The 18,134-nt window shown below is 48.5% G+C and overlaps 1 protein-coding gene across 1 annotated transcript; it reads left to right on the top strand.

Annotated features, from left to right (window-relative positions):
• Positions 1-2,385: 2,385 nt before the first annotated feature.
• RNF186 (ring finger protein 186) lies at positions 2,386-3,066 on the top strand (the record flags this gene model as incomplete). Its single annotated transcript, XM_079900671.1, has 1 exon — positions 2,386-3,066. One exon carries the CDS (start codon positions 2,386-2,388, stop codon positions 3,064-3,066), a length of 681 nt encoding a protein of 226 aa, XP_079756797.1.
• Positions 3,067-18,134: the final 15,068 nt, after the last annotated feature.

The raw sequence follows: 18,134 nt of genomic DNA, 5'->3' as shown, positions 1-18,134 counted from the left end.
GGCATAGTAACCCACAGGTGTTAGTTCTCCCTTGGCCATGTACAGCTCGATTGTCTTGTGTCAGGTAGCAATTAAAGGCTTCTTTTCTTCATCTATTGCTGCATTACTCAGATGTCTTTCCCTTGCAAGGGACAGAAATCCAACTCAAGCTGACTTAAGAATAAAAATCAGAGTAAATTTTATTGGTTATTATAACTAAAAAACTCCAAAGAGCTCTGACTTCAGGTATGGCTGGATCAAGGCATTCAATGTCATCAAGCCTTTTTCTGACTCTTTTCTCATCTTTCTTTTGTGTCACACAGTGTGTTCCTGGCACTTCCAGGGTTCCATCCTCTAGCTTGGAAACCCAGCAGTGAGAGAAACTTGTGAGCTGTTCCAACAGAACTCCCAGAACTGAATCTCGTTGGTTTGGCTTAGATCACATACCTGTGTCTGAACCAATTCTTTTAGCCAGCGGGGTGGAATATGCAGATTGGTCTGCCCTGAATTACATCGCCTCTCTCCTCCCACAGAGCTTCGAACCACACACAATGACAGTGGAGAGCAGTGGTTGCCCAAAAGGAAAACAGGCCACTGTAGAAGGAGAGATGGATGCTGGGCTTGGGGAGAAAACAGATGCCCAGTGCTAGACCTGAGGCACCTTTCAGCTTGATCTGGGGGAGAACAGAATAGAAAGAAATAAGTGATTGTCAGGCTGATGGCTGAGGAGGAGAAGAGATGTGATGGCGAGGGTAGAGGGTGGAGAATTCGATTTCAGAGACAGGGGACCCAGGGGGAGGGTGAAGCAAGAGAGCAGAGCCTGTCCCTTAGGGCGGAGGAAAGCACTGGGTCAGAAGAGCTGGACTCTGTGGACCTCAGCTGGTGACAGAAGCTGCAAAGGACGGTGCAGCTCGTCCTTCTGGATTCGGCGTGACGTAGGTGAGGCATTACTTTGAGGAGGTGGATTGCACCACCCCACCCTCTGACGTTCAGGGCAAAGTGAGGAAATTGCATTTTCTTTTTTAATTTTAAATTTGCTATTAAAGCGTAGTTGATTTACAATGTCTTGTTAGTCTCTGGTGTACAGCAAAGTGATTCAGTTATACATATATATTTTTTTCCTTTTTCCTATTCTTTTCCATTATGGGAATCACGTTTTCTTAACTGCATGCTGTGTATGTCTTTCAGTCCCACATGAGTCCTGTTAGCTTGAGTCAGCTGCCTGAAGGCCAACTGCCTCTACACCAAAGGACGAGATTGAGTTCCTGGACGCAAGAGGCTGGGAACCTGACCTTGGACGCTGGTAGATTCCACGGGGTCCTGACCCCATGAAAGGCCCCTTGACAGGCAGCTGGCAGGCCTGCCCTGACCACACCCTGCCTTTGCTTCCAGACCTCGGCCGCGCCTTCATTACAGGGCTGTGCCAGGATGCAGGGAGATGGCAGGTGAAGATTCTGTCTCGAGGCTCGGCTCCAAGCAGGCCCAAACAGACAGCAGCTGTTTTTATTACTACTGGCTCTGCAGTGTGCCCGGCACACAACAAATTGTACCTGTTAGTAGGTATGCGAAGCGCACAGCTGGATAGGGATGAGATGCTTGGGAACCGGTAACGGTTAATACAATTATTGTGACTGTAAAGGAACAGTTGGCAGTAGCAGGTGATACATAACCTATGGACTGTGTCGGTTTTGCTGTTTGGCTGGACTTTTTCTCCCCTGCTACTCAGAATACTTTCCCCATCACTTCTTTCTTCTTCGCAGGGCCACCTGCTTGCAAACATTCTCAAAGCACAAATAAACTTTTTCCCGCTGATCCTGACATCCAAAACCTTTTGGGAAACACCCATGGCCGTGTTTCTCAAAGTGAGGTCCCCCTGGTCCACCTGGGTTAGAATCATCGTGATGTTTGTTAACTGAGCAGATTCTAAGATTCCCATCCAGACCTTGCTGAATCTCAACCTCTGGGTTTGGGACCTAGAAACCTGCATTTTAAAAGGCTCCTGGGGTGGGGGGCAGGGGGTGGCGGTGGTGATTCTAATGCACCCTGAAGCCATAATCCCGCGGGCACTCATGAGGCACCAGATGCCACAGGAAAATCCTGATTCACGCACTGGCCCTGCCCCCTTGGCCCTGCCCCCTTGGCCCTTCCAGGCCCTCAAGTTACTGATTAACCCCGGGTTTCAAGGAAAGAAATAATAATAACTGAAGGGACAACGTGAGCCGAGAAACAAGCTGAGCAGCCCTGGGAGAGCGGTGCTAGACGGCTGATGACGACGAGAAGGAAACAGAGGCTTGAGAAGCCCAGCCTGAGGTCAGACCACATCCAGGTCCCAGTGACACCGGCTGACACTTCCCTGTCGATGCCCAGGTCCTGAGCTGCCGCGTCCCAGTGGCTCCTGTGCCCAGAATGGCCTGCACTGAGCTCCTGCAGCAGCCCCAGCTTACGTCCAAAGAAGCCACCGCCTCTGACACCGCGGGCCCTGCTGGGGGCCATCGCGGCTCCGCGGATAGCAACCTGGAGTGCCTGGTGTGCCGGGAGTCCTATAGCCGTGCCCGGCTGCCCAAGCTGCTGGGCTGCCAGCATACCTTCTGTGCCGTCTGCCTGAAGCTGCTGCTGTGCGTGCAGGACGACACCTGGTCCATCACCTGCCCACTGTGCCGCAAGGTCACTGCCGTCCCCGGGGGCCTCATCTGCAGCCTGCGTGACCAGGAGGCCGTGCTGGGGCAGCTGGCCCAGCCGGGCCCGGAGGTGCAGCTCTGTCCTCAGGGACTGGTGAATCCTGCTACCCTGAGAGCAGGGCATCCCAGCTTAGCCGGAGAGGATGAACAGGACACGGAGAGTGCCAACTGCGTGGCAGCGCGGCGCCTGGCGGTACACCTGTTCCTGCTGGTCCTGCTCCTCGTCCTCATCCTGCCCTTCATCTACCCGGGCATCATCTGGTGGATGCTCACCTTCATCGTCGCACTGGCCCTGCTGTTGTCCATGCTTTTCTGCTGTCGCCGCAGCAGCCAGGCCGGCTACTGGTCCTCCCCCAGGACTCTCTTCTGCAGAGAGCAGAAACCCAGCGAGATCTCTTCCATCGCCTGAGAGCGCTCCGACCAGGCAGTGTTTGGGGACTTCTGTCTCTGCGGCCCGTTTACTGTCACAGTGAACAGGGTAAGGGGCTCTGCATCAGACTGGCTCCCTTGGGACAGTAAACGCCAGCTGGACCTGCAAGCCAAAGCCAGAATGGCAGTCTTGGGTCAAGAACCGTGTGTTTGGACGATAGACTTACACCTGCTCAGGGAACAGCGTAGCTAAACTGTTCGGGAACGGGGAAGAGGCACAGACTACTTGAATGCTACAGGGGTGGGCGACCTTCTGTTCCGCTTATTCCAACGCTCCCGTTTCTCCTTCTATACCTTGATAAAAGTATTACAAATATTGACGTTATTGCACAACAAATAGAACCGGAACTCCTTTTTCTGCAGTTTATGTATCTGGTTGTCTCTTGCTTGCTTTCGGTTTGGTTTTGTGTGTTTGGGGTCGTTTGTTTCTATTTCTGGCTGTGACACATTTTCCCTCTGGGGAAGTCAGAGCCCACAGGAAGTCCTCCTGTGCTCCCCCGGATGTTGTCCATCTCGTGCCCATCCCACCTCACCAAAGGTCCTGGGGGTTCGGGTCTCCCATTGAGCTGCCCCCAGGAATGGAGAGGGAGAACTTGTGTGGAGGAGTGGGTCTTCTGCTGCTGCCAGGGGATGCCCACATTTGGTTGGCAGAGTTGGGGAGGGTTGGAGAGGACACAGGTGGGTCTGGGAATTGCTCTCAGCAGCTCCACCAGGATTTCTCAGCTCCATGTCATCAGGCCCTAACTTAACAGAGAATCACAGCGTTACAAGAACTACCCCCAACCCCCCACAGCGGGTCCAGCTGCCCACTGGATGACATGATCCCACACTCTAGAACGAAATCTTTATGGGCATTGTTTCTTTCTTACCGCCTCCCGATGCCCATTTGAGCTTTTGTCATAAAGATAAGAGGCCCCATAAATGAAACAGTCCTCTCCAGTAACCCCACATTTCCTGCCTCTCCCTGAGAGTCACAGCCATCTGAAAGGCTTTTGTGTCTTCTCTCCACCGTTTCTGCTCCATAACAGAGAGGAGACTTCTGCCAGAGTCAGGCGTCAGCCATGGGGGGACCCATCAGGGTGCAGGGGAGTAAAAGACAGGAGATGTCACATTATTTCCTTCCAAAGACCCTGTAACTGGGAAGCAGACTTGAAACCTCAGAAGGGTTCATTGAGTACAATCCATTGTCCCTCCTTGCCCGCCTTTCCTCCTGATAGGATGACAGCTGCAGGCTGGACGTGAAGTTCGCGGTGACGGTCCCTTTGTCAGGGAGGGATGAGAGAGCACCGCCACTGCAGCACGTGGAGGGGGCTGGGGGGGGGGGCGTGCAGGTTGGCCCCGGCCCAGGCGTTGCGTGTGTGTTGTTGAACAGGGCCTTCTGGCTCTCTGAGCTTCACTTCCCCAAATGAGCCAGTAGCACTGGATTATTCCTAAGTCCCCTGAAGCCCAGAAGCTGAGGATGCTACTGGGCTCCCAGATAATGAACGTGGGGTCACATGCCCTGTGGAGTCACACCCAGAAAAGTCAAAATGTAAGTCTGTATGCAATTAGCTGTTCTTGCAGTCTGCACACACACAAAATCTTCCTTTTTCTTATAAGGTACCTTCAGGGCACACTGTGACACCCATGCTGTTGGCCTTATTAACTCCTGGTGCTGGGAAAGAGTGTGGGTGAGTGCGTGTGGGTGTACATGTGCCCATGCTTTTAAGCCAACGCCAAGCGGGCCTGGAGGACACCCTGTCTCCATAGGATGGATAAATGACAAGAATTGTTTGGCATTTCCAGAGCTGGCCTCGGGCATGTGCAGTTTGGGATGGTTGCCCGTAGGAGAAGGAAAGAACATCCTTTCCTCACTCACCTCCACTCCCATTCCATCTCATTCTTGGACCCTCCACCAAGAAGAAAACCTCCACCAAGGTTTCAGTTGCTAATGACAACACCATTTCTACCAAAGTAACAGTGGGCTGATGTTTACGGAGTGCTTACTGTGCACCCAGCACTGCATTAACAGCTTTATGTCCATTATCTAGCTGAATCTTCATAACAGCTTTATGAAGAAGAGACCATCTTGCCAATGAGGATACTGAGGATCAGAGAGGTCAATTCATCTGCCTGAGGTTGCACAGCCAGCCACTGCCAGAGCCCCCTAGGAAATCAACCCATTGTTCTTTCTGCTCCCACATGTTTCCTCCTTTGTGTACAGCTTCAAAACAACCAGGAAGCTGGTCACTGCTCGTGGGCTTGCGAGAGAGAATAGGAAACTAACCACAGGAGCCTCCAAATTCCAGTAGTCAGGTGCTCAGAGAAGCCCGAGAATTCTGGAATCTATTGTCTATGCTAAAGAGAAAGAAAAGAGAATGATAAAAGTGGGATGGCTTTCCTGACTTTTACCACCAAGTGCCAGCCTCCCCTGAAGGGAGCTGTGTTAGCACATGACCAACGTGCCCTCCATCCCCATGGGCAAAGATGTCTCGACACTTCTGTCCCATTGTCCTGAAGCCCAGCTGGTCCCCGAGTACTGTTGGCCCCTGGCAGTGTTGGGGCAGAGAGCACCAGGGGCTAATTTCAGCCCAGGCTGCCCTGGAGAGGAACAGAGGAAACAGGCAGTGCTGCAAAAGGGCGTAAGTGGAAGAAATCGGAGGGGCAGGCCAAGGCTCAAAGGCAGGCTCTGACCCAGTGTGTGGCCAACAGGAGCAACAGAACTTCTCTGAGCCATGGTGTGCCCACCTGTAACGCGGCGTGTGTGGAGGATGCCACACACCTCCCAGGGCCTCCGTGGGGATGCAAAGTGCTGCTGAATGAGAATCCGTGTCCTAACAGTCTGCCTTTCCCATCAGACATTGACCCCTGGGGGTGAACGGGTTCCACGGGGCCTGTCCGGTGTGATAGAGCAGGGGGCCAGCCTTGGCGATGGGGTAGAGAAGCCAGTCCGGAGTAGGTGTTGTCCAGGACAGGCCGATCTGGTGGAGAACCTTGTGCTTAGGTCCTAAGGATGGAGAGGAATTGCAGGGGGAGGCCACGTTTCATCCCCATCAGCCCCATCACCCTATTCTGTGACCTGGAAGTCAGACATACCTGCCTTGAATTCCAGCTTCACTGCTTAGAAGTCACCTCGCCTCTCTGAGTCTCAGATTCCTTATCCATGAAACAGGTTATACACCTATTTCACAGGGTTGTGGGGGAATTAGCAAAATAAGCCATGGCTGAGCATTGAGGACTGCAAGGAAGTAAAGAAGGAAGGGAGAAGACAAGGAGAGATGGGCTGAGTTCTAGAAAGCCCCAACAGGAATGATGAGAACAGACTCGTCTTATTTTATTCAGTCTTATTAATAAAGAAATATATTAAAACCCAGGCACTAGAATTTACCTCCCCCATTAACCAGCCTCAATGGCAGCAACATCTTCATTAATATAAGAAAACAATCATCGCTAACATGGTTTGAATGCACCACGCAAAGTGTATTACATATGTTATTACATCTGCTAGAACGTAGATGCTATTATCAATTACCCTCAAATTACCAACAGGGATGCTGAGGCAAAGAGAAGTTAAGTAACTTTGCTCAAGATCACACAATGAGGTGATGGTGAGGCCAAGACCAGGTCCAGCTCCAGAGTTTAGGCTTTGAGTCACTTTGCTGTATCAGATGAAACATTCCCAGCACACTGTAAGCACGCGAGGTATGTGGGCCCCTGGCCCCAAGGGTGAAAAACTAAGAAGAGACGGCATCCCCTCTTTGGATGGGGGACTCAAGGGTAGAAGTTTGTGGAGGTCACCTGCCCCGTTACCCACAGCCGTGCTCTCGTCTCACCCTAAAGGACCTGTTCATTATTGGAAGCCCTTTTCAAATGACTGGAGGAAGTCTTGCAGTCTTTTCTGGAACAATGAATTCTCTGTGGCGATGGAAAACATTTCCGAGGATGAAGGACATTCCCACAATCTCTCAGGCTATGGGAACAGCATAGAGCATAGTCAAAGAGAGGTGAGATCCAAGCTCTTGAATCTGCCTGGAGCTATTCATACGAACTTTATATTCTTGTCCAAAAACCTCGAAGTTACTTTTTTTAAGGCAGAATATTTCCTGGGTCAGTAGAGAACTCTCTGAAGAATGCAGGACACCATGGAAGCTAAGATCCATCTGAGCATTTATTCAACAAATATTTATTCAAGGTCTTCTCTGTGCCAGGTACTGAGCAAGACATTTCATCTTATTTGATAAGGAATTTTGATGAAAAAGGAAAACTAATAAGTGCAAAGTTGAATTGTGTCCCCCCTCCCCCCAAAATATATGTTGAAGTCCTAACCCCCACTACCTCAGAATGTGACCTTATTTGGAAATAGGGTTTTTACAGAGATAATCAAGTTAAAATGAGGTCATTGGGGTGGGTCCTAATCCAGTATGACTGGCATTCTTATAAAAAGGGGGAAATTGGACGTAGAGACAGACATACAAAGAAGAAAGACAATATGAAGATACACAGGAAGAAGACAGCCATGTGAAGGTGAAGGCTGAGACCAGGGTTATGTTCCTATAAGCCAAGGAATGCCAAAGATGGCCAGGAAATGACCAGAAGCCAGGAGAGAGGCCCGGAAGAGATTCTCAGAGCTCTCATCAGGAACCAATCCTACCAACGCCTTGATCTTGGACTTGTAGCCTGCAGAACTGTGTGAGACAATACGTTTCTATTGTTTAAGCAACCAGGTATTGTGGCATCTTGGTATGGCAGCCCTAGGAACCAATACAGCATCTATCCTGTGCCTGTGCTTGCAACAGGCCCCTTAGCTGGGCTGCTTCAAGTTCAGCTAAATAACTTGCCCAGAGTCATACGGCACATACATTGAAATGTCAGGCTCAAAATAAGCCATGCAGAGAGAACATGAGATGGAAATGGAGAGAAACAGTCTGAATGAAGCCCCATACCTTAGTTTCATCGTTGCCAAGACCATCGTTGCCAATCAAGTCTGATTGATTCCCAAGATTAATTCCTCACCCCCATTGTGTAGATAGGAAATCGAGGCTCAGAGAAGCCCTGTGATTTCCCCCCAGACAGAGCCCAATATGTCAGAGATGGAGTTGGAATCAGAGCCCACAGTTCCTAAATTATCCTTAATCTTAGCAACAACCATATGAGAATTACTGAGTTATTGTCCCCATTTCACAGATTAAAGAGTTAGAACCCAAGTCATTAAGACACCTGACCTTCAGGTCACAAGCGAGTAAGTGAGATACTAGAATTTGAACCTACTGTTTGACTCTAAAGCTACGTCTGCACTTTCCACTGCCCCACACTGCTTCTTAGCACCCTGTCTGCATTGAGAAGCAGGAAAGCGTATCTTTCAGGATGCTTGAGGAACCCACCATAAGAGCCTGTACGCTCAAAGAGGGCAGGACCAAAGTGGACCTTCGTCTTGTTTCCTTTGACTGTCTTATATTCAGCTGAGCCCCCCTTGTTCCCCCACCTCCCTTACTAAGGAAACTGCCCTGTAGCTCATCTTGCCCAAGGGGGAGTTCCACCAGCAACCACTACACCAGTTGGGGCGCTTGGTCCTTCCTCTACCCACCTCCCGTTTCACCTGAAGCAGTCACATGATATATGTCATATGATCTTTTCCAGAACTGGAATCTGGAGCTAGGGATGAAGGAGAGATGAGTGTTTAAAGCGGCAGCAACATGGGACTTCCCTGGTGGTCCAGTGGCTAAGACTTCATGCTCCCAATGCAGGGGGCCCAGGTTCGACCCCTGGTCAGGGAACTAGATCCCATATGCCTCAACTAAAAGATCCCGCATGCCACAATGAAGATCCCAGCCCGCATGCTTCAACCAAGAACCGATGCAGCCAAATAAATAAATAAATACATCGTTTTTACATTTAAAATAAATAAAGTGGCAGCAACAGAGCAGATGGTCCCCATAGCTTTTGGTCCTTGAGGGTCAGTAAACCCTCAGGTTCCTTCCCCACAATTATTATTTTTTTCTTTAGATAGCCAGAATCAGTTTCTGTTGCTTGCAACCAACATTCGTGACCTAATACAGGAGCTGTCCACGCTCCTGCTTGCTGAAAAATCCCACCATGAACTTCAGCCCCTCCCAAGCCTGGGAAAGGAAAGCTGCAATGCCACAGGCCAGGTAGCGGAAGCCCTCTGGTACCCCCACCCTCAGCCCTCCTGAGAGCCAGCCTGACCTCGTGGTGAGGCTGCCCTGATATCAGGCCCAGGAGAACGGTGCCCGGGTCAGCTCTGCTCAGACGTGGGGTCAGACGGGAAAACAGGGCATTGGATCTCAGGCCAGCCACTTTGGGAGGAGGCTGGTCTCTGGTCTATTGGCCTCAGAATCCCCAGAAGAAACAAGCTCTAGTAGACAATCAGCCAGAGGTCCTTCACTGGAGTCAGATTGCAAAAGAAAACAGCCTGCAAAGTAGCTGTGGGTGCAGCAGTTCCAAAACAACTGCGGCAATCATCCTGGCTAACGTTTATCAAGTGCTCACTACATTCAGGCCGCTGTTCTCAGAGCTTCCTTAACCCTTTTGTTCTTCGCAACAGACCTGTTATTCTTTATGCTAGACATTTGACGTGTCATCTCAGTGAATTGACACAGAGCTCCTATTTAGGTAGGCGGCTGAGGCAGAGAGAAGGTAAGGAACTTGCTTAAGTGGCAGAGCTAGGGTTTGAACGCAGACGGTCTAATCCAGCTCTGCCTCATTCAGTCCCTGCATTTACCATCCCCCTCCTACCCTCACCTCTCTCCCTTGCTTCCTCACCTTCCCTGCCCCAATCAAAACGTACCAAAAGAAAAGAAGGAAGAAAAAGAAAAAAAAGAAAAGAAGGGCCCTCAGTAACAGACACACCTGAGTTCAAAACCAAGTCCCTCCATTTATTCTCTGTGTGACCTTGGGTGTGATACCTGCCTTCCCTGAACCTTAGTTTCCTTGTTTGGAAATGCAAGCTAATCAAACCTACCTGAGGGAAGTTCTGTGACAATTCAATGAGATAATGCGTAAAACACGTGGCACAGTTCCGAGTAGGTGCTCGCCCATTCCAGTCAACCTGTCAACAAATGTACGTGAGCACTTATTACTCACCTGGCAAGTGGGGGAAGCAAAAAAATACAGGGGTAGTGATGGTCCTTACCAGCAACACCCCTGTCAGCCTCTCCCTAGCTAGGGAAAGAAGATATGCACATAGGTGCCAAAATCAGACCCCAGCGTGAGATCTGGACCGTCTAAGACAAAGGGTAGCCCTAGAGGAGGCGGTTCTCCCTGCGGAGAGGCAGCCAGTGGGGCTCTGGAATGCTGCTCATGTTCTATTTCTGGACTTAAGCGATAGTTACACCGATGAGACTTATTTTCTAATTATTTATAAACAGTGCCTACATCTTGGATGTGCTTTTCTGTACATATTTCATAGTGAAAAAATAAAACTTTAAACCTAACTTAACAACGCTACAGAGTGTAAGCAGCTTGAGGGCAAAGGCCGGGCCTGAGGCTGGTACCCAGCGCTACTCCCGCATTCGGATGCCTGCCCCATCCACAACCAATTCACCCCGGGTTTTAGAGCTTTGTGGGTTGCTCTGTCGATGGTCTGTCTGGTTTGAATCCTGACTCTGCTACTTACTGGCTGTATGAATGAGTCCCTCAAACTCCCTAATCCTCGTTCTCACACCTATAAAATGGGGAAATAATGATGGAGTTATGAGCATCAAAAGAGATCACCTGTAGAGACCATTTAGCACCGTGTACCAGCACACAGGATGTGCCCAAGAAACGCTAGCTGCCCAAGTTAGGCAAAAAGATGAACGTATTGGCTCATTTAACCAAATGGTGGCAAAGGCAGTTTCCTGTTTGGTCTTGGCAACGATGAAACTAAGGTATGGGGCTTCATTCAGACTGTTTCTCTCCATTTCCATCTCCTGTTCTCTCTGCATTTGAGTCTTGTTCTCACCGACCAGCTTTGTCCATGAGATTGGAAACTTGGCCAGCTCCTACTCATGTCTTCCTAGCTTCACCTCCAGAAAGAAAGGAGCAGACGTTCTTCCTTTGGTTAAATGACGAAAAATCCCAAGGAAGGAGTCTGATTGGTCATCTTGGGTCACACGCCCCTCCTCTGTGATCAGCAGGGCTGTGACTAGCAGCCCCAAGAGAATCTTGTGATTAGGAAGGAGAAGGACCTCAAACAAAGGAGAATGCTATTTGCAGAAGAACAAGAGGCGTTGAGTAGAGAGAGCAGCAGGTGTGAGTCAATCCCCACCCCGTCACAGCTAATTAGAGATGAACTCCAACTTGATTGGGTCTCTTTTTGAGAGGCCTGCCTCCTCCCCACCCGATCTCAGTCCAAGTGGGTTCTGATAGTAACAATACCATATTCGTCTTTTATGGGTAGAGCATGTGTCTCAAACCTGCCAATCAAAGCATCATGTCCCCTGGCCACAAGGTCTGGTTCAAAGCTAAGCCAATGTCAGCTCTACCCAGGAATATTACTGGAGCTACCTGGAGGAAGTATTTTCTCTGCCAGAGTCGCTACGCTGGTAGAATGTTTGGACTTTCTGGTCACCATCTTGCCCCACTAAGGGAAGGATTTTTCTATGGGTGAAGCCAACCCAGAGCAAAGCTGAGCCCAGTGATAGAGAGGTTCCTAATCACATTATTTGAGTACCTAGATCTGGACACACCTGAAACCTGACTTCCCTCTGAACTTCTCAATAGTTACATGGGTCAACAAATTCTTTTTCTTTGCTTAAACCCTTTTGACCATGTTGTTTCACTTCCAGGTAAAGGAGCACTGAATCACTCATGGGTGCTTGAGTTGTGAGGTCATAGAGAGGGAAAGCTAAGATAGCCAGTCCAGAGCCAGATTTATGTCACAGTACAATAGAGAGTTGGATGTGAGTGATGAATGAAGCTGATACAGAGGCAGACAAGAGGGGGCACGTGTCCTCTGAGAGGCAAAGAAAAAAGCCTCAGGTCCTGATATCCCAAATCGCCCGTCTCAGTGAGGCCTGGCCATTTGCCCATCTTGTCCTGCCTGTCCACGAGACCGCCTGTCATATCCTTCAATATCCCTCTTTTAAATAAGCTAGCTAGGGCTTCCCTGATGGCGTCATGGTTAAGAATCCGCCTGCCAATGCACGGTACATGGGTTCAAGCCCTGGTCCAGGAAGATCCCACATGCCACGGAGCAACTAGGCCTGTTTGCCACAACTACCGAGCCTATGCTCTAGAGCCCGCGCACCACAACTGCTGAGCCCACGCGTCACAGCTACTGAAGCCAGTGCATCTAGAGCCCGTGCCCCACAGCAAGGGAAGCCACCGCACTGAGAAGCCTGCGCACGGCAACGAAGGGTAGTCTCCACTTGCAGCAACTAGAGAAAGCCCGCGCACGGCAACGAAGACCCAACGCAGCCAAACATATACAAATAAAATAAATTTTTAAAAATAAATAAATAAATAAGATAGCTACCCAGAGGATTCCGGTACCTCTTCATCCCCTCCCCTAAGACCCGGTGCTCGGTGAGGTCTACAACCTCTGTTGAATGTTAAATGGAAGAGTGCCCCAGGGCAGGACATGGCATACGTGAACTCCTAGGGAAGACATAAGGAAGGGGGTTTTGGTGGCCAGGGCAAGCCTCAGGAAGGATGTGGGAACTGGCTGGGTCTTGAAGGAAACGTTTGATTTGAACCGACAGCAAGAATGGGGTGAATGAGGGTATTGCAGGAATAGTGTGAGAAAAGTATGGAAGTTGGAAAATACAGAGTATATTCAGGGACAGAGAGTGGGCCTGTCTAGGTCAGGAATTTGTCAGGAACAGGGAAGAAAGCTGGGCCTGGCGGCAGAGGGTCCGGTGTACCAGGCTGTGGGGTCCACTATGGCACATGAAAGGCTTAGCATGGAAGTGCTCAGAGTCATCCAGCAGCACTGAAACTCTGAAATAGCAACAGCAGACTCTTGCTGGCAGGCCCTGCAGCTGTCCGCCGTAGGTGAGCATGGTAGTGGGTCGGGGTGCAGCGGGAACAGTGTCCAGAGTGCTGGGGTTTGCTCTGCTACAGACCCCAGATAAACTTCCTTGGGACTTGGCCTCCAACAGCATCCATCCCTGTGGGAGGGGATGCAGGGCAATTTCAAGTGGTACTAACACAGATATTCATTCATTCACTCACTTATTCAATCATGTAAGCATGTATTAAACACCTACCATACACTAGGCATTAGGTTAGGTGCTAGGGAGATGAGGGTCAATAAAACATAAGACCCCTGGTCCCACTGAGCTCACACTGGGGCACTAAGGGCTGCCTGCTCAATAGCCATTCCACCTTCTCCTTCAGAGGAACCTGATTTTGTCTGTGCAGCAATGTGTCCCATCCATACCGGCAAGAGCAGTCTCTGCTCTGGGCCCCATCCTTTACAGGGCCCCCCTCTGGCCTCTTCCATCCTGATGGAGAGAGGAGCCTACGAGGCCAAGAGGATGTGCCCACCTAAGCCCACACTCCGGGTACCTGGTACCCCAATAGTCCCTGTCCAAACTGCCCCAAATCCACTTCCAGACTGCAGGAGTGAACCTCTCCCCTGACCCATTCTCCTAAGGGTGCAGCCACTACGCACATTCCTAGGTTTGAGGAGCGGCCAAGTGGCAGCTGCTTGCATGAGGGGTATTCAGAGCTTGGATGCATGGGCTGGAGTGTCCACACACCCGTGTGGGAGACCTCATGTGGTACGGGATGGAATTGGGGCTGGGAAGAGAAGGAAGATGGACAGTAAACCAGGAGCCACATCAGGGCGTGGAACTCTGAGGTGCTGAAGGATTTCTAAATTCACACCTGATATTCCATGTGGTTTGAAGGTGTGTCTGTCTGGTTGGAAGGTTAGGACGTGTTTTTTTTTTATCACTTTGTGTTCTTGCCCTGAGCTCTGCAAATGTTAGGACTGGCCTGAGCCAATCCCCTTTGCCAGATTCCTTGTTTCCCAGACTCCCTTGCATCCACGGGTGATCATGTGATCCAGACATGTGATCCCAGCAAAGGGGCTTCTGGGAAATCGTTTCCACCTTGACCATGGGAGAGAAACCATGAGGAAAGGCTCATGAGGAGAGCTCCCTATTTCTCTTTTCTGCTTTTGAACACAACTGCTTAAGAATGCTTGACACTGAGGGAGCCATTTGGGCCACAGCATGACACGGTGAAGGGCAACAGCCAACATGCTGAGGACGATGAAAGATGGAAAGAGCTTAGGTCTTTGAGCTTTGGGGCCAACTCTGGAACCATCTACCTCTGGATTTTATGTTCCATAAATCATCAGTGTCATTATGATTTTGGCCACACATTGGGAAGCGTTGGATACAACAGTGGCCAGACATCCTAACAGAAACATGCATTCTTTTTTTTTTTTTTGGCCGCTCTGCCTGGCTTGCAGTATCTTAGTTCCCCGACCAGGGATCAAACCCAGGCCCCTGGCAGTGGAAGCGCAGAGTCTAACCACTGGACCACCAGGGAATTCCCAGAAACATACATTCTAATGACTAGTGAGAGAAACCAATCTGGCCACCTTGACAGCCTATGGGGAGGATTTTCCCATGGGTGAAGTCAACCCAGAGGAAACTGAGAATTTTTTGCTACATCTGCATGTTACTTTTACTATTACTGTCTTTTTAAAATAATCTCATTTTGCTTAATGTTTTAAAATGATGTCTCTATCATAAAGAAAAAGCCAAGGTCATTTGCTGTTGCAGAAAGTAATAAAAAGATTTTTGGGGACTTCCCTGGTGGTGCAGTGGTTAAGAAACCGCCCGCCAATGCAGGGAACACAGGTTCGAGCCCTGGTCTGGGAAGATCCCACATGCCGCGGAGCAACTAAGCCTGTGAGCCACAACTAGTGAGCCCACGTGCCACAACTACTGAAGCCTGCATGCCTAGAGCCCGTGCTCCTCAATAAGAGAAGCAATGAGAAGCCTACACACCACAGCGAAGAGTAGCTCCCGCTCATCACAACTAGAGAAATCTCACGCGCAGCAACAAAGACCCAATGCAGCCAAAAGTAAATTAAATTTAAAAAAAAAAAAAAGATTTTTTAAGTGAAATCAATGCTGAAAACAAACAAACAAACAAAAACATTAAGTGCATTGTGGTATCCCAGATGGGATTCTGGGACTGTAAAAGGACATCAGTAGAAAAACCAATGAATAAAGTCTATACTTTAGTTAACAGTAATGTACCAATGTTGTTACCAAGTCCAGGTTCGTACTGCTCACAGCACAACAGGCCAATAAATTGAGAGACAAGTTGTTGGGGCAGGGAATAGTGACTTTATTCAGAAAGCCAGCAAACCGAGAAGATGGTGGACTCGTGTCCCAAAGAACCATTTACCGGAGGTAGAATTCAGGCTTCTTTTATACTAAAAGGGGAGGGGGTGTGTCTGGTTGCTGCAAATTTCTTGGTGTCAGAATCCTTTATTCTTGCAGCTGTCCACATAGGATAGATCACCATGTTTCTCTAAACCTCCAACAAGGCAAATGTTATTCTCTGCTCTGCAACTTTTTATCTCTATATGAATGGAAAAGCGTTAGACCTTTAAAGGTCAGAGCCTCCAGAATGGGCTATCCTGTGTATTTCAAGCTATAGGCAACATTCTTAACTTGTAGCAAAAGCAATAGAATACAAAGCTTAAAATAAAAGAAACAGATCCAATACAGAGTCAGATTTGTTCTTCCCTATTACAACATTGGTTTCTCAGTCTTGAAACATGTACCATGGTTATGTAAGATGTTAACATCGGGGAAACAAGGTGAAGCATTATATGATTCTTAGGTAAGAATTCTGTACTGTCTTTGGAACTTTTCTGTCAATCTAAAATTCTTCCAAAATAAAAAGGTTATTAAATAAATAAATAACAGGATGTTTAAATCCTAACTCAATATTTTGGAGAGTCGAAGACTCTGAGCTAAGGCCCGTTCTCCCTTTGTTAAAAAGGAAGATTAGCAAATGTTATAGGAGTACAATGGCATACTATTCAGCCTTAAAAAAAGAAGGAAATTGCCCCACTTGCAACAACGTGGATGAACCTGGAGGACCTTGTGCTCAGTGAAATACGCCAGACACAGAAAGACAAATACTGTATGATCTCACTTATGTGTGTAATCTAAAATAGTCAAACTCATAGCGGCAGAGCGTAGAATGGTGGTTGCCAGGGTTTGGGTGGAGGGAGAAGGGAGATATGAGGACATGTTTGTCAAAGGGTACAAAGTCTCAGTTATGCAAGATGAATGACTATGAGTTCTGGAAATCTAATATACAGCATGGTGACCATAGGTAACAATACTATATTGTATACTTGAAATTTGCTAAGAGGATAGATCTTAAAGCAAATCTTCTCAACACATGCGCGCGCGCATGTGCACACACACACACACAAATGATAACTACGTACACGTGATGGATTTTTAGCTTGACAGGATGATCTTTTACAAGGTATACGTATACTATCAAAAATTCAAATTGTATACCTCAAATATATATAATTTTGTAAGTCAAAGATATCTCAATAAAGTTGTGTTTTTGTTTTTTTTTTTTGGCGGTACGCGGGCCTCTCACTGTTGTGGCCTCTCCCGTTGCGGAGCACAGGCTCCGGACACGCAGGCTCAGCGGCCATGGCTCACGAGCCCAGCCGCTCCGCGGCATGTGGGATCTTCCCGGTCCGGGGCACGAACCCGTGTCCCCTGCATCGGCAGGCGGACTCTCAACCACTGCGCCACCAAGGAAGCCCAATAAAGTTGTTTTTAAAAAAAGAAATATATATACTTTTTGTGTGTTTGTGAACCTGTAAGTCACAAAGAAAAATGGTTTAAATATGAGTTTAATTAATGGCCTTGATTATTAGTTTATCAGAAACAAATAAAAATTGTACCTCAACAACAACAAAAAAAGATTCCATAGCATCAAACTGTGTTCTCAATAGAATAAGGATTAAAGGGAATAACTTTCTCATGCATCATTCAAGGTGATTTAATGCAAGTTCATGTACCAGCTGAAGATACCTTGTGTACCACCAGTGATACAGGTCTCATGCACTGAGGTCCATATCAGTGCAGATCAGATCAGGGGTAAGTGCAAAGCGTTCTTAGATGAGAAGCAGGTAGAGGGTCATCACTCAAACTTCTGTGTAAGAGATAAGGCAGAAGACTACAAAATTATTACCTAACAGACAAGAACAATGGGGGAAAACACTAACCCAAGTGTCTTTGACCCTAAATGGCTGCCACTTAGATTGGCCAATTCTAGCTGATAGTCCCGTTAACAGACAGATGTTTAGTTCTTTGGGTCAAAGACACCTTAGAACAAACAAGAAACTGCTCAGCGATGTAACAATAGCCATAGTAACCAGAAACCATCCACAGCACCCTCCACCCCGACCTTCCTCTGTGGTTGTGTCCAGTCCCTCCCCATGGTAGCCCTGTTTATTTGAGTGTCATTAGGAAAGAAGTGACCATAAACGAGCTTCTGTGTCATTCAGTCTCAAGTTCAGCACAACGGCATCATAAGGATATTCTACGGGAAGGGATGTGGGGTTGCTTTCAGTGACATCACCCCAGAATTCAGTACCATTCAACAAAGGCTCATGCCAGGCCAGCCCCCACTCACATCCCGGAAGGACAGACATCAATGGAGCATAGCAAAGGAGCCTCCTTCTTTTGGGGAACCATCATCCAAAACTGATCTAAGTACCTTTGAACCTGCACTGATGTTTGAGCCTACGGGATGGCAGGATAGCAGAGTCAACCAGATCTGGGATTAAATCCTGGCTCTGCCATCTTGTAGCTCAGTGACCCTGCCCAAGTTACTTAACCCCGCTGAGCCTCAGCTCTTTTCTCTGTGAAGTGGGGCTAATAATAGCACAAACTGCATAGGATTAAATGATATAAAGTATGTATGGGACATGAAGAACCAGCCACAAGGATAATGGTCCCTGAACAATATTCATGGTTATTTCTGTAATTTCTGGAAGAATCAAATCCAATCAATTGGTTCTTCTACACCTGGTGGAACACCAGAATCACCAGGGCAACT

Source organism: Stenella coeruleoalba (genome assembly GCF_951394435.1).
Source record: "Stenella coeruleoalba genome assembly, chromosome: 1".
NCBI classification, from domain to species: Eukaryota; Metazoa; Chordata; class Mammalia; order Artiodactyla; family Delphinidae; genus Stenella; species Stenella coeruleoalba.
The sequence above is the reverse complement of the archived record's forward strand: the minus strand, read 5'-3'. Positions and strand labels throughout refer to the sequence as shown.